Here is a 25,112-nt window from a genome sequence, read left to right on the forward strand (position 1 = left end):
CTGCTATGATGCGATGATGTATAGGGCGATTCTCCTGCTAGTTCACTTGAAAGGAATGCAAATTTGTTGGGAAAATCGAAAACTAACGGTCAGCTAGACCCCGTAAAAGCTACGTGAGTCAGGTGCGCGACCAATTCGATCGAAGCAAGCATCTCTTTGGCGAAATATCGCGATCCGGTATCGCCAGCTGATCGAGATAATCCTGTTCTTCCGTGTGCCGCGTTATGCAAAGTCTCGCTGTGTTTCTTCCCGTGGCCGTTCCCACGAATATCGACCGGCCTTTGAGTCAGCAGATTTGTATTACGATTCGTGTCGTTAAACTCTCCTCTCCCACTATGTTTCAATTACTATCCTACAAGTAAAATGACGTCGAAGGAATCGATCAAAGAAAATGAAGAGACTGGACTTGAACATACCCGGCAGGATAGGCGACCAGCTCGCTAGTTGCGTCGCAGTCCAGGGCTGCATTGCTCGACACGGTCACGCCAAGCACACGTTCCAGCTTGATCTACAACAAATGCAAATAAAAATCATCGTAACGATACTTTCCAACACATTCGAAAGTATCAGTTTAAATACGTAAGGTATCCAAGCACCGACAGCCAAGTCATAATAATAGCCAGAGTCTTTCTGTTGCAATTTCACGACCCAATATTCAAGCTGCATGAAAAATCGTGCGAACAAAACGACGAAAGGAATTTTTTTCTCGAAAACGCGTAGGATTTCGGGAGTATGTCTATTCACCAAAAATGATTGTAATTGACCCCCGCAACTGAAAATAATTTTTCCAGAACGATTTGAAACTTTTTAATTTTGCCGAAAAATTTCACACCTTCTCGAATTTTTTTCTCGAAAGTGGGTAGGATTTCTGGGGTATGTGTAATGACCAAAAATGATTCTAATTGACCCCCACAATAGAAAATAATTTTTTCAGAACGATTTTAAATTTTTTAATTTTGCCGAAAAATTTCACACCTTCTCGAATTTTTTTCTCGAAAGTGGGTAAGATTTCAGGGGTATGTCTAATGACCAAAAATGATTGTAATTGACCCCTGCAGACAAAAGTATTTTTTTTAGAACGATTTGAAATATTTTTTTTTCGCCGAAAAATTGAGGCACCTACCCCCTGTCGATTTTTCTTAAAAATACCTTTTTCATTTTTAGCAATTTTATTTGACACCCTACAGAAAAGTTGTCTAATACTTTTTTGTAGGTACCCGTGAGCTCTACTTCAGAAAAAAGTTTCATTGAAATATATTCACTATTGTAGGAGTTATGGCTGTTTATGGGGTTTTTCTCATTTTGCGGGCTCAAGGACCAACTTTTCGAATATTTTTGCGATTTGTACATATTCTACACTAAAATACGCGTAGTTTGTTTTTTTAAACATTAAAATCGTCCAATTCGTTCAGAAGTTATGACGTTTTAAAGATTCGTATGAAAATTCGGGCAGACATTTCTGGCCAGAAATTAGATTTTCGGTAAGGAATTTTTTTCTCGAAAGTGCGTAGGAATTCGGGGGTATGTGTAATGACCAAAAATGATTGTAATTGACCCCCACAACTGAAAATAATTTTTCCAGAACGATTTGAAACTTTTTAATTTTGCCGAAAAATTTCACACCTTCTCGAATTTTTTTCTCGAAAGTGCGTAGGAATTCGGGGGTATGCCTATTCACCAAAAATGATTGTAATTGACCCCCACAATAGAAAATAATTTTTTCAGAACGATTTGAAACTTTTTAATTTTGCCGAAAAATTTCACATTCTCGAATTTTTTTCTCGAAAGTGGGTAGGAATTCCGGGGTATGTCTATTCACAAAAAATGATTGTAATTGACCCCCACAATAGAAAATAATTTTTCCAGAACGATTTGAAACTTTTTAATTTTGCCGAAAAATTTCACACCTTCTCGAATTTTTTTCTCGAAAGTGCGTAGGAATTCGGGGGTATGTCTATTCACCAAAAATGATTGTAATTGACCCCCACAACTGAAAATAATTTTTTCAGAACGATTTGAAACTTTTTAATTTTGCCGAAAAATTTCACACCTTCTCGAATTTTTTTCTCGAAAGTGCGTAGGAATTCGGGGGTATGTCTATTCACCAAAAATGATTGTAATTGACCCCCACAATAGAAAATAATTTTTTCAGAACGATTTGAAACTTTTTAATTTTGTCGAAAAATTTCACACCTTCTCGAATTTTTTTCTCGAAAGTGCGTAGGAATTCGGGGGTATGTCTATTCACCAAAAATGATTGTAATTGATCCCCCTAGCTAAAAATAATTTTTTTAGAACGATTTGAAATTGTTTAATTTGGTCGTTAGTGGGGCATCGATGCAATCTGAAATGCTTCGCGTAGGCGAGGTTTGTGAATGCAGCGTGCTTCCGTTTTTTTTTTCTTCTTTTTTCACAGCTCTCGGAAGAAGTTCAGAGAAACTCGCTCGATCGATATCAACAACACTACGCTGCGTGACGAGAAAATTCTACGTTTCGAAGTCGATTCCCGACAAGGCCGCTGCTGGTTAACTACAGGATACGTGAAAAATTGCGAGCCAGTAACTCGGATTTACTTATACATATTATTAGATGCGCGTCTAACAAGGATGACGTTAGCTTTCCTTGTGCATTCAACGATGGCACCTTGTTCTAAGAGGCAGTTATATGTATATGAAGCGTAGCCTTGACAAGAGTTGCGCGACAATTGCTGTAATTGCACATCCTTTGCCCCTCGTAAAGATTAACCTAAATACTCGGACTGGGAAGCTTGGGGATTTTTTAGTTTTCAAGTCTGATCTCGTTTTTCCTTGTCCTGTCGTTCCCTAATGCGTTAAGATACACCACACAGGATGTGATATGACTGGACAAATTTGGAAATGGCTATTATCCGAGCAAAAGAGGTCTCATCGACGGCATGAACATCTCGATTACCGCACATACAGTTTGCTGGTAGAAAGCGGCGGTATGTTGACTGGAACCGCGAACGCAACTCTTTAACGATCCTTGATTTGTAGCGACTTTCCTTCGAGGCACGATGAAGACACTTGCGCTCTCCCTAGAACTTTCATCGATCATTTGTTTGTAATTACGACCCACTGAGCCAATTTCCTGCAAATCGACGCAGCATCTCGCCGTAGAGCCGCGAAAGCGAGCGAGCTTTCTTCGTTAAACTTCGATTTTAGCCCAACGCAAAGCAAAATACGAAATAATATTACTTCAACAGGCGCGCGACGTTTCCTCGTAGCGGCCATTGCGACGGACGACGCGCGGATTCTGCGTAAATCGAACGACCGTGCAAGAAAAATAACGATCGATTGCGTCATGGACGTTCAAGGAGATCATCGATTTCGTTGTAAAATCCTACCGATTTGCATCGGCGGAAGTTACGCGCGATTAGTATATGGTTCGTGGAGAATCGAGATCGGCGTAGGCAGAGACAAGAAATACGGTCGAGTATCTTGATTACGGGTTTCATAGGACATCGATTCGTTACGCGGTCGACTTGCTCGGTTCGCGTGGGCGTCTAAACGATATTATTTACAAAGGCTCGTTGCGAAAATGTCGATGATACAATGGGTTCAGCAGCAACAATGATAAGAAATTTACTTTAGTTCGAGCTCGGTTGCCGTGCATTTGCGCTACTGGATAGACGAAACTCGAGCCTCGTCCTAACCTCTACCGTCCTCCAAAAGGAGGATAGCGAGCGGAAGACAAAGGGGGAACGCGAGAGCTCGAGTATTCCAAGTAGTTTAAATGCCCGTCCGTTGTCGGTGTGCTAATGCGATGCAAAGTTAAAACTGTTTTATTTTGAATTATTGCCACGGAGAACGATAAGAAAACCGTGCAACGACGGAGACCTTGGAGGGAAAGTTGGACGCGCGTTTACCACACGCGGACAGCAATGAAAAGCGACAGGCGTTTCGAAAGAAAAACAGGCCCAGCCGTGGACGCGGATCGCTTCGAAACGATCGCGTTAATGGAATCGACCTACACCTTACCGAGGCGCGCGAGATTCTTGTCGACGTTGGTCCATGGAAATCGTAACGAGCTGGATGTGGGCACGAGAGCGCGTGCCACGGATTTCTGTGTATGTACATCTATGGTCGTTGTACGAAAGGTTTCGTAACGGTCGGCGTTGCTGTTGCAGTTTCACGGAACACGCGCTGGAAAACGCAAGGGTGTTGTAAGGTGCCCCAGACACCGGCTACGGGCGCAATAAAACGGTCCATAACATCGTTCGTCGTACGAACGAGTAATACGCACGAGAAGACCCAGCCAGAGGCTGCTTGTCAACTTAACTTCAAACCTCGAAATATCTCTCGCGGCAGATTAACAATCGCATAACGCGTGCTTCGGGTGGAACCGGTTACGACGCTTTTAGCGATGATTCAGCAGGCGTCCTTGCACGGGAACCACCGGCACGTTAATGCACATTAACCGACTTTTTGCACGTTTCCTCCTCCCTCGATACGCCTATCGTTCAAATCATGTTCCACGCCGTGGACTCTTCGAGAATCTGCGGGTTCGTTAAAACCGCGTTCAGACGCGTGTAATTTCCGAACGAAAGTGAAATTCGTCGGGGAAGACTCGCGTCGTTAATTTTTCGTTCATAATTTTTATTCCTGAATTGTTTTCGCCCCACGGTGTTTCTTTCTCGTTCCGATGCCCCGCCATTGTGCCAACGGCAGAGCAATGGCGTACGAATCCGCGGCGTTTGTACGCGGGATTTCTTTGAAAGTTTGTTGGCGATGCGATAAATAATCTTGTTGGCAACGAAATCGGGACCGGGGGTGGGCCGGGTAATCGATAGGCGATCGAACATGCAGAAATTGTCGAGGATGATGGCGAAGCGAGGGTGAGACGATCGCGAGTCGCGCGCCGATTCCTGGCAACCAGGCTATCTATTACGCGGTGCACCGCGCGCACTGACCGAGATAATGAGAGACTCGAGGAACGTTTTGTCGGTCGATACAATGAAAAGAATGCAGAAATGCATGGTCCGTTTCAACAAGGCGGCCGCGTACGTCGCTTAGAGTTACGTGGGCACGCGCCAAATACGGACACGACGCGACCGAGAGCTGCCTTTCAGTTCTGCGGTTCGCCTGCGTTTACCAAAACGCGCCAATCGTTATTGCAAATAGTCTTCGCGAAGGTCGTCGGTCGATCAATTTCTACGAATAATAGGCGACTTTTGTCTGTCTCCGTGCGTGCGCCATGACGTCACAAACTTGTAGCGCCTACGCAGACCCAGAGGATAGCTTCGTGGAAAAATTGACATACGTTTAAACAAATCACCAGGAAACGTTGGAACGATTTTTGATGCTTCGAACAACGGTCGAGTAACTCGACTAGCAACGAATAAGGATTAAAGAAACTTCGTAACGGTGACTATGCTCTATCGGAATGGATTTCCCCGCGAGGGAGATCGTTCTTCGCTTCGTTCAACGTTTCCTGCGAGGAATTTCAGCTCGAGGAGCGAAAGACGCGACTGAAAAGAGAGAAGGAACAGAGTTGGTGGTAAAAAAAAAAGCAACTGCGCATACGAGGTGTAATTTGCGGGACTAACGCAGGCGTCACGGTAGAAGCAGCAGCGGTAGTTGGTGCATCGTGATAGAACCTGGCATGACGTAATACACGGCCGATGGAAGACAAGGTCTCCTTCGCATAATACGAAAGCTTACATAACACCAGATAGGATTCGTTCGTCGCGTCTGAATGAAGAGAGTCGCGGAACTTACGATCTTCAGAGCGAATGTTACGCTTCGAGAATAAGATCGATCCTTGGCGGCAATAAACTTTACGGAGATGCCAAACGAAACATTTTATATTTTTTAACCCTTCACGATCCTACGTCGAACTGGACTGTGTCTAAGAAAATGTCAGTCTAACGCACCTTTGAGAAATAATATCTGACGAAGGACGCGTTCAAGAACGAGGAGTCGCTCGCGATAAATATTGATCGCTACACTCGTTCCCAAGAAGGAAGTCCAATTAATCTTGTACGTGCACGACGAATGCCGCCAGATTGTCATTCAAATAATTCATCTGTCGAGTCATCTCGGAAACTAGAAGACGAGCTTAACGAGATTTAACATTAAATTTACATTAGTTGTTAAGTTGATGGGCTTCAGATTCCTACGTTTAAAACTACAAAACTCACAAATATTATTTGTCAGTAGTTTATCTTCAATTTGATTGGAAAATCCCAACTTTCGTACTATATTTACGTTAACGTTTTCATATCTACCCAAAACGTGGAAAGAATGGGTGCAACAGGATTCCTGGTCTACCTTCACGAATTTTTTTCTCGAAAATGCGTAGGAATTCGGGGGTATGTGTAATAACGAAAAATGATCGTAATTGACCCTTGCAATTGAAAATAATTTTTTCAGAACAATTTGGAATTTTTTAATTTTGTCGAAAAATTTCACACCTCGAATTTTTTTCTCGAAAGTGCGTAGGAATTCGAGGGTATGTGTAATAACGAAAAATGATCGTAATTGACCCTTGCAATTGAAAATAATTTTTTTAGAACGATTTGAAACTTTTTAATTTTGCCGAAAAATTTTACACCTTCTCGAATTTTTTTCTCGAAAGTGCGTAGGAATTCTGGGGTATGTGTAATAACGAAAAATGATCGTAATTGACCCCCACAATAGAAAATAATTTTTTCAGACCGATTTGAAACTTTTTAATTTTGTCGAAAAATTTCACACATTCTCGAATTTTTTTCTCGAAAATGCGTAGGAATTCGGGGGCATGTGTAATGACGAAAAATGATCGTAATTGACCCCCACAATAGAAAATAATTTTTTTAGAACGATTTGGAATTTTTTAATTTCGTCGAAAAATTTCACACCTTCTCGAATTTTTTTCTCGAAAGTGCGTAGGATTTCGGGGGTATGTGTAATGACGAAAAATGATCGTAATTGACCCTTGCAATTGAAAATAATTTTTTTAGAATGATTTGGAATTTTTTAATTTCGTCGAAAAATTTCACACCTTCTCGAATTTTTTTCTCGAAAGTGCGTAGGATTTCGGGGGTATGTGTAATGACGAAAAATGATCGTAATTAACCCCCACAATAGAAAATAATTTTTTCAGAACGATTTGAAACTTTTTAATTTTGTCGAAAAATTTCACACCTTCTGGAATTTTTTTCTCGAAAGTTCGTAGGATTTCGGGGGTATGTGTAATGACGAAAAATGATCGTAATTGACCCCCACAATAGAAAATAATTTTTTCAGAACGATTTGAAACTTTTTAATTTTGTCGAAAAATTTCATACCTTCTCGAATTTTTTTCTCGAAAGTGCGTAGGATTTCGGGGGTATGTATAATCACGAAAAATGATCGTAATTGACCCTTGCAATTGAAAATAATTTTTTTAGAACGATTTGGAATTTTTTAATTTCGTCGAAAAATTTCACATTCTCAAATTTTTTTCTCGAAACTGGGTAGGATTTCGAGGGTATGTCTATTGACCAAAAATGATTATAATTGACCCCTGCAGCCAAAAGTATTTTTTTTGAAACGATTTGAAATGTTTTTTTTTTCGTCGAAAAATTTCAACAGCTATCCTGTCGATTTTTCTTAGTGCTTGAGTTTAAAGCAGTAGCAAAGGTCGAGATTCGCATGGATTCGTGGTCGAATGCGTTGCCAGCGTTACTATAGCAGATCGATCTAACGGGCTATTATGAATTTCGTGCAAGACTGTTTCCCCGTCACGGCGTGTAAGCCACACCCTGGTACAGTTATACCGCGTCGTCGAAGAATAAGAATAAGCGAGCGAACCGAACGGCATCGTGTCTTAGAGGAACGAGAAGAAGCCGGTCTCTGCAAAGGTGCACCGGTTAAACCGACAGCCGTGTAAATTAACGCGTGTCCGGACGATAAGTACCGGTTTAACGATTTATCTCGCCATACCGATAACTTTATTCGACTGTTAATAATCGGGGATCGAGAACGGAACTGCAGGAACAAGATATTAAATACGGATGCGTGCAAAGTATCTTTTCATGAACTAGTTCTGCAATACGTGGGATTAATCGAATTTTTAGATAATATTCATCGTGTCTCCACGAAACTATTCAAGACCAACGTTGTCTCTAATTTCGAGTTGAACTTGGAACTTGTTTCCTCTGCATTTCCTCCGCATGGAAAGTGTCCTCGAAGGGACATTTTTTCGACGAATCAAACTATCGTTCTCGGTGGCTTTCGCGAAGTAACGAAATCGAGCGGAACGACGATAATAGAAAAAGGAAAACAGGTTCGGTCTCCGAGCGCGCGGTACGGGTGATAATAATGCCCGCGTTGCGAGATGCTGGTGTAATGGGTTTAATTTATGCTAAAGAGCCTTATATGGAACGGTAATCTCGTTGACCGCGAGAAAACTGCGTAACCCAACCGTAACCAAACGGTTCGTAACCCGCATTTTCTATCGAGCACTTCGCCAATTCGTCTATTTACACGGGGACCATTTATGCGCTATTTTATCTACATAATATCTTCGTTAATCTTCCTTCAATGGAACTTCTACATTACGCTCTTTAATTGTCCATTGTTTGCAACGAGGTCGGGTTAATCATTTTACCGAGAATGTGTGTCTGTATGCCGGGTTAGAAGGTTAACTTTAATAGGTTATTCGAAGATTAATGTTTTCGCACCGGTAAACCCAACGAACAAACGTCTACGTGAAATATCGAATAAAATATTATCCGTGTTAAAATTCCGTCTGTTTAATTTAGCTCGTCGCTGTATGTACTCCGAGGTCTCGCAATCGCGATGTCGTTGTGGCAACGCGTGCTGTTCACCGGCAGTGGTTTAGCCGAGATAGCGACACATTCGAATGCTCGGGGTCTGCGAGTGTGCGTTCGGCGAACGGTACCGATGCACGAACCCGAGATAAACTGCAAGCTGAAACGAGGCAGGTGGTTATCGGGACTGGTACACTTTTGTCATTCCACCGTTTCCCCGCTGACGGTGAATAGAAGTCGCGGAAACTGTGCCGCGTCGATTCTCGGATTTTTCGTTTCGTCCAACGAAAATATTCGTTACCAAAGCGAACGTCACCCCCGACCAGAGTTCTCGAAAAAAAACACGGAGAAATTGTGAAAGTAGGTTTTCGACGGTAAACGTCCGGTACAATGCACCGGCGAGCGTTAATAATAATAATGCTGCGATTTGAATATCGGTTCCGACGAATCGCTCCGAGGAACGCGGGACGAAGATAACTATTAAAGCTGGTTTATTAGCTGGCGAGGCGCAGCGTGAGGATTTTTCGCATCGTATGAATAGACGAGGAACTGCAAACGTAAAACGGATGCAAATGTTTCGAGGTACAGTTGCTTGGAGCTGCTATTAACGCGCCGTCGAGAGACCGTCCATAATGCGGCTTTTCACGGCATGAGATAAATTCAGAAAATCGTCTGAGAACGTATACAAGAATGCTCTGTAAGCGTGCAAAATAGTTCCTTCGGTACAGAAGACGATATTGTATTCGCGGTTAATTCCGTCAAATGCGGCTCTGAATTTATTAACACGTCGACTGCCACGGGGGTCACCGGTGACCGGCGAAGCCAAGATTACTACAAACACATAATTCGAGTAAATTTCAATGTTTCTAAATTTTTCAATATTCTCATCGTTACTAAAATGGCGTGTAAAAGTTAATGCAGTATAGAAATAAAAATAGTTTTATTTATATACAGGGTGTTCAGCCACACCTGGGGCATTCTAGAGGCCAAAATAAGACGAAAATCAAGAATACCAATTTGTCGATGGAGGCTTCGTTGAAAAGTTATTAACGTTTAAAGTTCCGATCGTTTGGAATTTTTTTCTCGAAAATGCGCAGGATTTCGGGGGTATGTCTATTCACCAAAAGTTATTGTAATTGACCCCCACAGCTAACAATATTTTTTTCAGAACGATTTGAAATATTTTAATTTCGTCGAAAAATTTAAGCACCTAGATTTTCAGTAAGGAATTTTTTTCTCGAAAGTGGCTAGGACTTCAAAGGTATGTCTAATGACCAAAAATGATTGTAATTGACCCCCGCATCCGAAAATAATTTTTTCGAAACGATTAAAAATTTTTTTTTTCGCCGAAAAATTCCAGCACCTACCCGATTTTTTTTCTCGAAAGTGGATAGGATTTCGAAGGTATGTGTAATGACTAAAAATGATTGTAATTGACCCCCGCAACCGAAAATAATTTTTCCAAAACGATTTGAAACTTTTTAATTTTGTCGAAAAATTCCACACCTTCTCGAATTTTTTTCTCGAAAGTGAGTAGGATTTCGGGGGTATGCGTAATGACTAAAAATGATTCTAATTGACCCCCACAATAGAAAATAATTTTTTCAGAACGATTTGAAATTTTTTAATTTTGCCGAAAAATTTCACACCTTCTCGAATTATTTCCTCGAAAGTGCGTAGAAATTCGGGGGTATGTCTATTCACCAAAAATGATTGCAATTGACCCCCACAATAGAAAATAATTTTTTCAGAACGATTTGAAATTTTTTAATTTTGCCGAAAAATTTCACACCTTCTCGATTTTTTTTCTCGAAAGTGGATAGGATTTCGAAGGTATGTGTAATGACCAAAAATGATTGTAATTGACCCCCGCAACCGAAAATAATTTTTCCAGAACGATTAAAAATTTTCTTTTTCGTCGAAAAATTTAGGCACCTACCCGATTTTTTTTCTCGAAAGTGGATAGGATTTCGAAGGTATGTGTAACGACTAAAAATGATTGTAATTGACCCCCGCAACCGAATATAATTTTTCCAGAACGATTTGGAACTTTTCAATTTACTTTTGTTAACTAAGCAATTCGAGGATCAACGAATCGCATCTACGTAAGCAAAGCAAACGAGTACCAATCGCTTCGAACGATAGCGTAGTCGACTTCCAAGTCAGACTGTTATTCCGAGGCGATAATTGCGACGCATCTGAATACAAATAACGTGATCGTAGGTAGCAACAATGCGCCTGTTAACGCAGACGGAAATGCGTTTTGGCATACGTGCACTCGTTACGCGCATACCTCGAAACCGGTATTTCTTTATCGCTTTCGAGGAATAATTGGAACCGTGGCACCGCTTGTTTCCCAGGTTATCGCATGGCCGTAATCAATTGAAACCTCATTCAACGAGTTTCTCGTCATCGAGCGACGCGCGTTCGTTTCGATGTTTTTTACGACTTTTGCGCACGATTCTGGTCAACCTTGTCGCTGAAATATCCATCCGAGTGGACGATATTTCTATACGAACGTTTCGAATAAAAAAGGGCAGATGTTTCTAAAAGATAACCTATACGCGTTCGAAACAAATCACGCGCTTCCTTCGAGTCTGCTACTCGATACGCAGAACACGAACGCGTAACGCTAAAGCAAGCAGAAACAATAGGGGCGAAAGATGTTTAATAAATCAAGTTAGTCGAATTCGGCTAAACAATCGTCGCCAGGAAGTGCTCGCGTTTATGTAACCGAACGATGCTTCGATTAAAATGCGGTTGTCTCGATGCACCGGTTGCAGACTATTATTGTGTCTTGAAAAGCGATGGGAACGTTCCCCTCGCCAAGTTCTCCGAATTCCTCTAAATTCTTCGAAGACATCGAGTCGTGACACAAAAAATCGTCTGGTCGAAACGAGACGCTTAATAAACACTCGGCGACCTACTTTTAGATATCGTCTTACAAGACGTGACTCTCCAAGGGATACCGAAAAACGTTTAGACCTTGTATACATACTGGTACATATACATACGCTTTGTAAATGTAAGCGTTACATTTTACTCTACACTTATTATTACCACGACGAGGTTCGATGAAAATTCTCTACGCGGGCATCGCGTAAGAGAAATAAAAGTTGTGGAATACCGGGCGGCTGCACCTGCAGCGCAAGGTGTCCGACAGTAGGTGCGAGAAGATAATAATGTCGCGTATTGCGTATACGTACGTCGTAGGCCGGCATACTCTCTTTGTCTCGTACTACGGGCGAGCTGTTCCTCGACGCAGTTAGTGCCATTTTTCGCCTCGAATATCTGCAGTTTTCCAGCGGTTTTCCGCACGCCAGAACTATTGTCCAACGCGTTGCGTGTTGAGTTTCTCGGTCACCGGGCAAATATCCCTCGTTTCCAACATCTCTGGTCGACGATCGTTCGCTTTCCCGCTCAAGTCGCGGGACGTTCCTGATCCAGATCGTCCTTCGAACCACTCGCGAGCTTCAGTTCCATCGAAAGATACGAGAACCGATCGATCGCGTGATCTGTCTCGCGCGGAACACCGGTTCACGATTTCTGCAACTATAACCTCACACCGTCCGAGGGTATCGACTTCTCTTGGCCGACTGTCGCTTTCCAGTGTTTATGGGACACTTTGATACGCGCGTAAATAAGCCGAGGCGTCGCGTCGGACCGCGGCCGGTGTAAATCAAACGCCTCTCATCGCACGAGTCCGAAATACTGGCAAAGTTCAAGGCGACGGTGTGCATTTCCTCGACGACCAACTGCACCATTCCATCGAGCGGACGCTTCCATCGACCCGCGTCGTTTGATTTCCACGAGCGGAAAGGAAAAATCGAACGTCTTCGCGACGCGGAACTCGATTAAATCGGCCGACCAACGGTTACGTAACGGAAGTGAATTTGATCAGCGAATTGCGGTAATTGCACGGTACCGGTCCTCGTCGCGTGGCCGACAGCAACGCAACAGCGACGGAGGACGTCCGACTCTCAACTGAGCCGTTCTTTGCTCTACTCTTCCATCCAACTATCTCATACACCCCACTCCCATGCTTCAGAGACTATATCCTACCTGCCACTTGCCAGGCCTTTGCCACCGATGGCCATTCGAGTTTAGTCTTTTCTCCCTCTTTCCAACCGTCACTTTTTCCACCGATTTCCTCGTACGCCGGTTGCTTTTTAGCGTAATAGCATCGCGATTACTTCTGACTAACAAGCAAAACGCCAGACCTTCGGGTCACCGATTTTAACGCCACGTTCACGGGCACTGATCGCACGCATTTCTATCGAAACTCGTCGTTCACGTGTTCGTTTCGATTTCAACGTTATTTAACCCTTAAATGCATGATTTTTCCTTTTTAAATACAATAAATTGAAACAGGTAGATAATTAAACATAGATTAAGGGAAAAATAAAGAAAAATTTTTTTTTTCTAAAAAGTATATTTTTATAAAGAAAACTTACTGATGTAGATCTACATCAGTATGCATTACAGTTACTATTAATAATGTACCCTAAGTACTATTCTATTATACGATTGTCTTCGAATTAGGCTTACTGCAGTGAATGACTTTTTGCACGTAATAATACTATTTAGTATCCACTAAAATGAAATTACAATTTCACCGCCAAAGTGTGTATTTGAAAGTGTTGCGCCAAACTGCCAAATTTTGTCAGTTAAAAAAGTGAACTGCCATATCATGAAAGTTTGCGTTCAAAAACTAAGATAGATATTTTTAGCACCTATTAAAAGTAAAAAATACTGTGTTTGAATTACCGTTTAGAAATTATGTAAGGAAGAAAACACTGATGTACATATACATCATCATGCATTTAAGGGTTAAGGAATCGATAATTCGAGGAAATAATTTCTTTTTTCTCGCGAAAGCCTGCTCATTTCGAAACGATCGCCGATAAAATTATCCTTCCATCGTGGAACGTACTTGGTTATGTTTGTTTATGCCGGAACGGTACGTGGGCACTTCTCCGTTTGTCCTCGATCGTTAAGGCCGACGAATACGAAATTTCCCACCCACATTCTCCGAATGACTCGGAGAACCTTCACGGCCAGCGTGAAACCGTCATCGTCGAACGCATCCTCCTCTTCTCGAGCCGTCAAGATTTCGGAAGCGTGACGAAACGCTGAAACGTATTACTTGCCGGGTAGCGTCAAAATGGCCGACTGGCTGTACCGATGAAATTCGAGAACGAAGCGCGTAATTTGAATTCGGTATGGTTTATTCCCGCGGGATTCTACGCTGTCGATCTGCACGCAAGAAAGTAAAACTCCGAAAGCGAGACCGCGACTTTTACAGATCGAAACGCTCTACGCAACCGAGGAATCGCAAATGACCGCCAAAACGCTAAATATACAGAGTTCAGCCATCCCTCGGAAAAATTTTAATGAAAGATTCTAGAGGGCAAAATAAGACGAAAATCAAGAATACCAATTTCTTGATGGAGGCTTCGTTGAAAAGTTATTAACAATTAAATTCAAAAGTTTCAAATCGTTTTGGAAAAATTATTTTCGGTTGCGGGGGTTAATTACAATCATTTTTGGTCATTAGACATACCCTGGAAATCCTAACCAGTTTCGAGAAAAAAAATCGAGTAGGTGTGAAATTTTTCGACGAAATTAAAAGGTTTCAAATTGTTTTGGAAAAATTATTTTCAGTTGCAAGGGTCAAATACGATCATTTTTCGTCATTACATATACCCCCGAAATCCTACGCATTTTCGAGAAAAAAATTCGAGAAAGTGTGAAATTTTTCGACGAAATTAAAAAATTCCAAATCGTTCTAAAAAAATTATTTTCAATTGCAAGGGTCAATTACGATCATTTTTCGTCATTACACATACCCCCGAAATCCTACGCATTTTCGAGAAAAAAATTCGAGAAGGTGTGACATTTTTCGGCAAAATTCAAAAGTTTCAAATCGTTTTGGAAAAATTATTTTCGATTGCGGGGGTTAATTACAATCATTTTTGGTCATTAGACATACCCTGGAAATCCTAACCAGTTTCGAGAAAAAAAATCGAGTAGGTGTGAAATTTTTCGACGAAATTAAAAGGTTTCAAATTGTTTTGGAAAAATTATTTTCAGTTGTGGGGGTTAATTACAATCATTTTTGGTCATTACACATACCCCCGAAATCCTATGTACTTTCGAGAAAAAAATTCCTTACCGAAAATCTAATTTCTGGCCAGAAATGTCTGCCCGAATTTTCATACGCATCTTTAAAACGTCATAACTTCTGAACGGATTGGACGATTTTAATGTTTAAAAAAGCAAACTAAGCGCATTTTAGTGTAGAATATGTACAAATCGCAAAAATATTCGAAAAGTTGGTCCTTGAGCCCGCAAAATGAGAAAAACCCCATAAACAGCCATAACTCCTACAATAGTGAATATATTTCAATGAAACTTTTTTCTGAAGTAGAGCTCACGGGTACCTACAAAAAAGTATTAGACAACTTTTCTGTAGGGTGTCAAATAAAATTGCTAAAAATGAAAAAGGTATTTTTAAGAAAAATCGACAGGGGGTAGGTGCCTTAATTTTTCGGCGAAAAAAAATATTTCAAATCGTTCTAAAAAAAATACTTTTGGCTGCAGGGGTCAATTACAATCAGTTTTGGTCATTAGACATACCCTCGAAATCCTACCCACTTTCGAGAAAAAAATTCGAGAAGGTGTGAAATTTTTCGACAAAATTAAAAGGTTTCAAATTGTTTTGGAAAAATTATTTTCAATTGCGGGGATTAATTACAATCATTTTTGGTCATTAGACATACCCCTGAAATCCTACCCACTTTCGAGAAAAAAATTCCAAACAGGCGGAACTTTAAACGTTAATAACCCCATTAAAATTTTTCCCAGGGATGGCCAAACACCCTGTATACGAAACCAAATCTGTAATTTAGGGAATTTTGATTCGTTTACAGAGTGTCTCACGCATCCCAGACAAATTATATCTTTAAAAACGTACAACAAAAAAAAATGTAAGGAAAAATGAAACGAAATTTGTTTGGGGTGACTCTTGCACTCCCCTGACCAGTTATTCCTATATAATCGAATGTCCAGGCGTATAAGGGTGGGCCAGGACAATAGCAAGTCGCCACAATCGATTTCAAATTTCGTTCGAAGGTTGTCCGGAGATTTTTGCGGCCAGCGGAATGCATAATTAAGAAGGTCGTGTCTCGACCGATAATGAATCTCGCAGGTACTAATTTCCGATCGCGGAAGCGGAAGAGCCGTTGCTTCTATGCGACGGATGCGCAGATCAGTGCTTGAATTAATTATTCGCTCGTTCCATTCTGGTCACACGAGTTCCGTCAGTTTGCTCGAGTTCATCGTCTTCCAATCACAGATATGCATACGAGCGTGTACAAATTATTAAGAATTTTCTGTATTTTCTCTAGGTACAACGGCCCGCCGGCTATAAAATGAAAAATAGAAAGCGGGACATGGAAGGTCGGGTCGCGCGATAAGAAGAAGCAATTCTGTTAAAACGTGCAGACGAGTGATAAAAGCCCGTGGCGTGTAGCAAGGGTCGCGAAAGGGCTGTTGGCAAGCAAAGGTGTGTCTCTTATTAGCCATTAATCTCCGACGTAATAACGTCTAAAAGGGTTTATCGAACCACCGGCGCGAATTACAAAGCACCGCGCCCCATGTATACGAAGAATATTCTATTCGTGTTTTAGTTTGTAAATCCGTGCTTAGTTTCTAAATAAATATAGTTATTCTTCGCGAATACCACGGCGTAAAATTAACGAATTAATCCGCAGGAACAGCAGCAGTGAGATCAAAAGATCAGCTGCTGGGAGCGCCGTGGAAGAATCGCCGGTGTATCGTACCGTTAGACAAAACAGGAAGTCGTAGCTAGTGATGGGCATCCGACTCTCTCTTCTGGCTGTTGCAAGTTTGTCTAGCGGCTTGGTCGAATAACAAATTTAACGACTGCGTACATTGTTAGAAAATTCGAATAGAAAACGAATGCAAATAGCGTTAGTATAAATTGTCCAAAGTCTGAACTCGGTTTGGTAAGATTCTACGGAACGGTGCAATATTTTAACAAAAGGTTAATTATCGATTTTGAAGTTAGGTTAGGGTAAGGGATCCCGAAGCACCGCGATTGACCAGGTCGTCGAACCGTCGTCAATGGCCCTTTCGAGAAAAAGTAAAAGCAGAGGGTTCACTGAATAAAGTGTGTCGAACTCGGTCAACGACCTGCACCAGCTGCGAGCAGTTCACCTGTTCCGAGACTGCATTGCAAATGAATTTCGCCGAGTTCTCGGTCAAACAGAAACAAGTTCCGAATTCTGGACGAACGATTTCCAAGTAAAAGTTGTTTCCAAGATGCAACGACTGCCCTGGAAATCGATGGAAACTAGATTAGAATGGTTCTTAGACGAAAGTCTCTAGCCTGATTCTAAAGGAATATTGGCCAGAATTTTCCGGATTCTGTGAATAGTTAAAAATGACAAAGCAACGTTGCACTATTCGATTCATGTTTCCTAGCAATGTAAGAAGCAGTAGTGCTCGAGTAAACTGACAGGGAGCGCCTGTCGCCGTAGCCTTTAAGACCACGGACCAGCTGGTAACGAAGACCGTACGTTTATCGACGACCACTTGTTCGAACGGATCGATCAGTCGCGAATGGGCTGTTCGAAATGGCTCGGAGACGTTGCCTCGTCTCGTTGGACAAGGCATACGTACAGTCTTAAAATCCTATAGATTTTAAAATTCAAGGACGAACAGTTTAGGAATGCTAGTGAACACGCACCTTGATTCGAACCGCGACGAGGAACGTCGTCGAGAGGGAAAGTAGTACAGAGGCGAACCGGTGAATTTTCTTCGAATCGAACGCGTTGTAGCGTCGTGAAGAGCTCGTCGAGAAGTGGTTGGACGCGGAATGCGGGCTGGCAGCGGACCGACACGCATGCGCGTACGCACGCTGCGAGGAACCACCGAGACCGATCCAGACGGAGGAGAACGGGTCCTCGAAAAAAGGAGAATCGCCGTGACGTCAATCCGGGGCTGGCTGCTGCATCGACAGGGATGCATAATATGCATCCGGCGCGCAACGAGAATTCGACACGGTTGAGCCGCGGCTATTGTCTTCGACGACGTCAGCTGCCTTTGCGATCCGCTACGGAGAACTTGCGTTTGTCGAGCATTCGGCTCTGTTGCTTTCTATGTCGAATCGAACGTTCGATTGAGCGGAATAAGCGGCGGTGGAATCGAAATATGTATTCCCGTCGGAAACTCAGATACGCGATAAGTGTCGGAGAACCATTATTTATCAATTCTTTACGATGGTATATGGTTTCGTCGTTTCGCCAACATGATAGTTGGCTTCTTCAGGGGTCAAACGACGCACCGATTATGGTTCGTTGCGTAATTTGAGTTTATTTAAGGCGCGTGTGCTCATGTCACGGATCATTGGTTACCAACCACCAAGCTCGACGTGGGTCACTGATCACCAATCGAATCTGTACGCTTAAAACAGCTTTGATTGGTGACCAACGACCCACGACGAGCTCGATGATTGGTAACCAATGATCCATGACACGAGCAACAAGGGCTTTAAATAAACTCAAACCACAGGGGCACCGATATCACGGAGTCATTTCACCCCCAAAAAAGCTAGTTGCAATTTTTGCACTTCTATCCTTATCAGATTGATACAATCCGGTTTAAATTAGCTGTTCACGATGCTCACCCTGTCCTGTATCCTGACGTTCTCCTGTCCTCTCTTCAGGCTAGGAGCCCGAAGAACCTTGCTCGTAACTGGTGGATCCATCGTGATGGTAAACTTTGTTCTCTCGTCAGGATTTCATCCCTGAAGGAGATTCGATTCTCTCACTTCATGTTCTGAAAATAAAACGAATTAAGTTAAAATTTGTACGTAAAAGATAGGTTAACTGTTCGATCGTCGTACGGGTTTCGAAGGAAACGAATTCGCCGGTTATCGGTATATCCTGACGCGATAATCGTGAAGCAATCCGAGTGAAAAAAAATCGGGTCAATATCTGCGACTCGATTGGCAATAAATAGCAGGTCGTTGGGCGAAAGTAAGAGTAAAGGTGTATGCGCGCGCGAGCACGCTCGCGACCGGTCGCTCCGAGCGATCGTGGGAGATCGAGACCTACGCGAATTCCAGATCGACCGGCACAGCTGGTGGTTGCAAACGCAAGGAATGGATAACGGTATGTACGGGAGTTAACGGAAGGTAATGCACGAACAGGTACCGGGAGCTACCTCGACGGAGAAGATTCTTCGAATGTCGACCTCGCCTCTCGATTTCCCTTGCTAACGCCTCTGAACATTGCGTAGATAAGAATCGCTGCTGTCTAAGCAGTCCAGCGTCGGGAATTCGTCTTTCTTTATAGTAAAAGTATACCAATACGGTCAGGCAACGATTATGGAAAGCAACTGTGCGTTTAGTAACGCAAGGAACACGAACGATTTGGTCAAAGGGCGCGCCAGCTTGCTCCGCGGCTGAAAGAGGAACTAAAGCGAATACAGAAGGCCCGAAACGTGACGCCATGCAACGCAACGACGCAGTATAACCTCGGTTACGTCACCTGCTATGGCTTTGACACCATGAACCACACCACAAGACACATCTCGCCCTTCAAGAGTTCGCGACCGTCTCAGCGGTCATTAACTCTTTCCAGAATAATCCTACGTTCCGTAGATAAAAATTTATACGTGTATAGCGAGTAAGAAGTATTTGTTAACAGTTGTGGAAAGCGATGAATAAACATTAAGGATAACAAGATTTTGTTTTCGCTCATTTCACATCCTTCCATAAGAACTATAATTTTATCATTTATATATACCAATTATTGTCGCTTAAAATTTTGCGACGTCGTATAGTTTCGATCTTAAGAGCCTATCCTGACGGTTAAATTCAAGTTTTATCGCGCTCGCTCGAGCCGCTTTCGCGCGATGCAAAAAACAAAACGGAAAAAACTGGCTTTTACTCGCGTAGAAAAGCGTTTGTGCACGGGGATAAGAAATTTGTATCCGGGCCGCGCGTTCAAGTTTTTAATTAATTTAGTCGACTTTTCATGCTGGACGGGCAGAAACATCGACCGTGAACCACAAGAAAAGTTTCGTGCTACGGCAACTGAAAGAAGGGACACGAATATGGCTTCCGGCAGTGCCAGAGAGCAGTTTAGCATGACGCGAAATCAATAAAGCACGATATTAACCCCCTCGTTTCTTACAGCCCTGTCAGCAGCTAATGGCCGACGAGACTGCTTTCCAGAAATTCTCAAGATTCAATCCGAGAGAGATCGACGACGCGAAAAACATTTTAAATCTAAAGCACACAGGGTTTACAGGCATCTGCAAACACTTCTCGATCGCATCCCAACGAAGAGGTTAGGAATTCCGTATAAGTTTCCAACCATTTCGAAGGTAGAAAAATATCGAAATTTAGTTTTCGTTAGGGAAATGATGAAAATTCGAGATCGAGTTGACAAAACGAGTACACGAACGCATCTTAAAAGCAAGAACAACCGCAGCCAATTACCGGACGCGTTTTAGTGGATGCGATGCTGGGTTCGTTGTCGACGCGATTTATGAGCTGCAAAGCCGGGAACGTCGGAACGCGAACCGCCGTCGGCGTCGTTAAACGCATCTTTAACAGACTGTTGATGAGGTTTATCCATTAATACATATCCGATGTCGACGAATTTCGACTGCTCGAAGAGGTCTTGGCCTTCGACCAAATGCTTAGAAATTTAAGGGACGAGCTTGCGGCATTTCGATCAAAATTACTGCGCTTCGCCACTCATTCGGACTGTGTTCGGGGAAATGGCGGGAAGAAAATGGCGGGACGTTGGTCCTTTCTACGGCGGTTCGATGATCATAGTTTCCTCGCGTAAGGGTAAAACTTGGCGCGTGGTTACCTCCTGGATATAACGAGTACGAAACCGGTAATTTATCCTCGCGTTTGGCACACGATCAGAAACTACCTTTTCGCGTACCAGAAGCTACGAAGAGTTTTGGGATTCTGTTACGCTTGGGAGGTTATCGACACACGTATACCAAATACACGAATCTTCTGAAATCTTTACGCATATTTCGGTCGAGAATAAAAATAAAGATTCGTCTTTCGTTTACCCTTCTCAATGACAAACGCAGGGTGGAGTCGACGACGATTATCGACGGCCTTCGATCGGAATGTCATCGATGGCTATCGTCGCTCGATACCCGTAACGAAACCACGTCCCTCATGGTAAATGGTGCATCACCGAAGTGTCTATTCTTTTCGTTCAAGAGACAGGTCGTCGTACCAGATACCAGCCAACCGAGCATTTATTCGATTCGCTAGGCCAAATAATAGTGGTCTATTAATTTCGATGCGAACACAAACATGGTATTTAGCGCACGAGATAATTCAAATATATACGAGAGTTGATCGATGGTAACTAACGAGGAGAGGTCCGGTCCCATGGCGTGACCCTCGCTGTTTGATCGACCCAATTTTTTTACCAATAGAAACGATACATTTCAAGAAGTAGCCAGCCTCGCGACGGGATGCACGCGGAACGCAACGTGTTCGGTCCAGCAAATAGCAAACGACTTCGTTGAAAGCTTGGCGAAATTCGTTTTGCAATCAAAGCGTACGATTTCTGTTAAAAAAAAAGTCCCACGACGACGCTTAGATCGCGTGGGAGACCCAGAACAGGTACGATTGCTTCATCGACCTGGTACTTGTACGTGTCCTAAGAAAGTGGTTATGTTTCGTTTGCGTTTTCACCGAAGCGCGTTTGCATGCTCGAGACAGGATCGGAGAAATCTAACATACAGGGTGTTCAGCCACCCTTGGGAAAAATTTTAATGCGGGATTCTAGAGGCCAAAATAAGACGAAAATCAAGAATACCAATTTGTAATAAAATAATAAAAATAATTTGAAAAATTATTTTCGGTTATGGGGGTCAATTACAATAATTTTTGGTCATTACACATACCCCCGAAATCCTATCCACTTTCGAGAAAAAAAATCGGATAGGTGCTGAAATTTTTCAGTAAAAATAAAATTTTTCAAATCGTTCTAAAAAAATTATATTTAGTTACAGGGGGGGATTACGATCATTTTTGGTCATTATACATACCCCCGAAATCCTATCCACTTTCGAGAAAAAAAATCGGGGAGGTGCTGAAATTTTTCGGTGAAAATAAAATTTTTCAAATCATTCTAAAAAAATTATATTTAGTTACAGGGGGGGATTACGATCATTTTTTGTCATTATACATACCCCCGAAATCCTATCCACTTTCGAGAAAAAAAATCGGGGAGGTGCTGAAATTTTTCGGTGAAAATAAAATTTTTCAAATCATTCTAAAAAAATTATATTTAGTTCCAGGGGGGAATTACGATCATTTTTGGTCATTATACATACCCCCGAAATCCTATTCACTTTCGAGAAAAAAATTCCTTACCAAAAATATCATTTCTGGCCAGAAATGTTAACCCGAATTTTCATGCGAATCTTTAAAACGTCATAACTTCTGAACGGATTGGACGATTTTAATGTTTAAAAAAGCAAACTACGCGTATTTTAGTGTAGAATATGTACAAATTGTAAAAATATTCGAAAAGTTGGTCCTTGACCCCGCAAAATGAGAAAAACCCCATAAAAATAGTCCAATTTTCAAACAGCCATAACTCCTACAATAGTGAATATATTTCCATGAAACTTTTTTCCGAAGTAGAGCTCACGGTACCTACAAAAAAGTATTAGACAACTTTTCTGTAGAGTGTCAAATAAAATTGCTAAAAATGAAAAAGGTATTTTTAAGAAAAATCGACAGGGGGTAGGTGCCTCAATTTTTCGGCGAAAAAAAAAATTTCAAATCGTTTTGGAAAAATTATTTTCGGTTGCAAGGGTCAATTACGATCATTTTTGGTCATTACACATACCCCCGAAATCCTACCCACTTTCGAGAAAAAAATTCCAGAAGGTGTGAAATCTTTCGACAAAATTAAAAAGTTTCGAATCGTTCTAAAAAAATTATATTCGGTTGCAAGGGTCAATTACGATCATTTTTGGTCATTACACATACCCCCGAAATCCTACCCACTTTCGAGAAAAAAATTCCAGAAGGTGTGAAATCTTTCGACAAAATTAAAAAGTTTCAAATCGTTCTAAAAAAATTATATTCGGTTGCAAGGGTCAATTACGATCATTTTTGGTCATTACACATACCCCCGAAATCCTACCCACTTTCGAGAAAAAAAATTCAGTAGGGGTGGAACTTTAAACGTTAATAACTTTTTAACAAAGCCTCCATGAACAAATTGGTATTCTTGATTTTCGTCTTATTTTGGCCTCCAGAATCCCTCATTAAAATTTTTCCCAAGGGTGGCTGAATATATTGGGTGGTTAAGTTTCGACGTCGACGATGGATTTCGAGAAATCGAGAAATTAATTTTAATAGAATTTTCGTTTCGATTCGATCGTGTGTACAATAGAGAGAGAGAGTCAGTGTGACTTTAATTACTAGAGATAATGTCCGACGGCCTAGTTCGTGAATCAGTCCCGCATTAGCACGAATTCTGGCACATTTCCATTCGAGTTACAGCTAATCCGACGACGGCGATGAGATGCCCTGTCCCACAAACGTTACAGACTAAAACCACGACGATGATCTAAAGAAAAGAAAATGAACCGCTTAGCACCAGAACCTCCGAGTACTTTCATTGTTTTCAGGCATAGAGGTTATGTTCGGAAGGAGTAAGCTTCCAAAGAATATCGTGATGTAAAAATACCGAGACGTCAAATGGTAATTAAATGGTGTACATCAATTTCGCGTTAAACGTTGCGTACAATGATGTACGTGTACGCACAGAAAGGAAACGCAACCATAAACACGAAATATGGTTTTACGCGCTGCTAATCTCATTCAACGCGTTAATGGCGTCGCTCGAAAACCTCCTCCACGCGCGGTCATTCTGCTTACCGGACCCAGAGGGGATTCTTTCTCGATCGAAACGCGTACCTAAACACTCGATTAAATTTTCTAAATCTTGTACGTCAGAAATAGTTGAAATCTTCCGCAAAAAGAGACCTTGTCTCGGGGTATCTAAAAATAGCAACGACTACGACAAAGTTTGGACGAACGCGATCGAAAAAAGTAGTCGCACCATGCATAGCATATCGTGACATAACGGCGCTAAATATAGAAATATTGTGGCGAGTATACGAGTCCTGTTTACGTAACACGCACGCCAAGAGACGAGAATGAAGGCGTAGCGTACAATAACAATGCAATTGCAATATTTACTGCGAACGAAAGGTTAACGAGCGAGTTTCGTAGACCGATCGAAACGCGGATGGCAAGTTTGGCGGACTACAAAACTGCACCTGTTGGAACGAAAATCTAAAAAATGTTTCATGTACCGCCAAAGGGTGAGACGCGTCGAAGGAGTCGCTAACAACACAACAGGTAGCGAGAGATCACTGCTGGATGAGCCTTTTACCGTTCTCCGGAACCGGAACCGGAACCGACTGACCCAATTCGCTTGCACGTGAATGCTTCTCGTTATCGGTTTACCACACGATTCAATACGGCGGTTTCGAGCGTTTTATAACAATTTTTAACGCTTCCATACTCGCTTAGTCCCAGGATCGAGGATTAGCGAGAAAATCGAAATGACGCAACGAACTGCGATCGAGCGATTCCGGGCGTGACACACTCGATCGAAGAAACAGTCCCACGTTCTCCATAGTCCTATTCCCAATTACCGTGCACTCTCGATGCCAATTAACGATGTTTCTCTAGCGGCGAAAAAATCATCGACGCATTAATCGCGAGCTGACAAAGCACGTAGAGCTGGATTCGAACGAGCGCGATTTACTATCCCGTCGTCGCTGGTTTCGCGTACTTCTAGAAACAGAATGGGAACTTGCAGTGTTCCGCTGTCGACAACGCGTACAGTTAAATGTCGTAAAGGGAGCGTGAGAATCGTAATGACCTACCGTCGTCGGAGAAGGTAACAAACGAATTGCCGAGCGGTATATCGTTTCACCTAGATGCGTGCGATCCTCGAGCGATTCGAACAATCGATCCTTTCTTTCGCGACGAGGAGACCTCCGTCAATTACGATTACCGTTGCAATTCTGCGCTAAAGATCGATCGATGCTTCGTCCGGCAGTTAGAAAAGCAAGGTTAAGTTCTCAGAAAGTCGCAAGCCGAACGTAGAAAAGGACACGACGCGATTCTCGACGTCTAATTCTCAGTTCTAATTCTCCGAACGACTCGAAATTTCTATAAGTATACCGTCAACTGACCATCGAACGAATTGCAAGGGAACATTGGAGGTACCTCGTTCACTGCCTGATCCTT

General features: G+C 42.2%; 1 protein-coding gene across 6 annotated transcripts in view; it reads right to left on the bottom strand.

The window, feature by feature from the left end:
* The window catches only part of Wdr62 (WD repeat domain 62), a 74,273-nt gene that overhangs the window by 20,709 nt on the left and 28,452 nt on the right, over positions 1–25,112 (bottom strand). For 5 of the 6 annotated variants that reach the window (XM_076762644.1, XM_076762640.1, XM_076762643.1 and 2 more), the window contains exons 3-4: positions 18,468–18,619; positions 417–508 (exon numbers count right to left, since the gene is read on the bottom strand). In XM_076762644.1, coding sequence (XP_076618759.1) covers positions 417–508; positions 18,468–18,548 — 173 coding nt within the window. In that variant the 5' untranslated portion in view covers positions 18,549–18,619. Of the gene's footprint in view, positions 1–416; positions 509–11,961; positions 12,753–18,467; positions 18,620–25,112 lie in introns of those variants that run through there. The other variant, XM_076762641.1, reaches the window with a different exon arrangement.

Source organism: Colletes latitarsis, chromosome 3 (genome assembly GCF_051014445.1).
Source record: "Colletes latitarsis isolate SP2378_abdomen chromosome 3, iyColLati1, whole genome shotgun sequence".
Taxonomy (NCBI): Eukaryota; Metazoa; Arthropoda; class Insecta; order Hymenoptera; family Colletidae; genus Colletes; species Colletes latitarsis.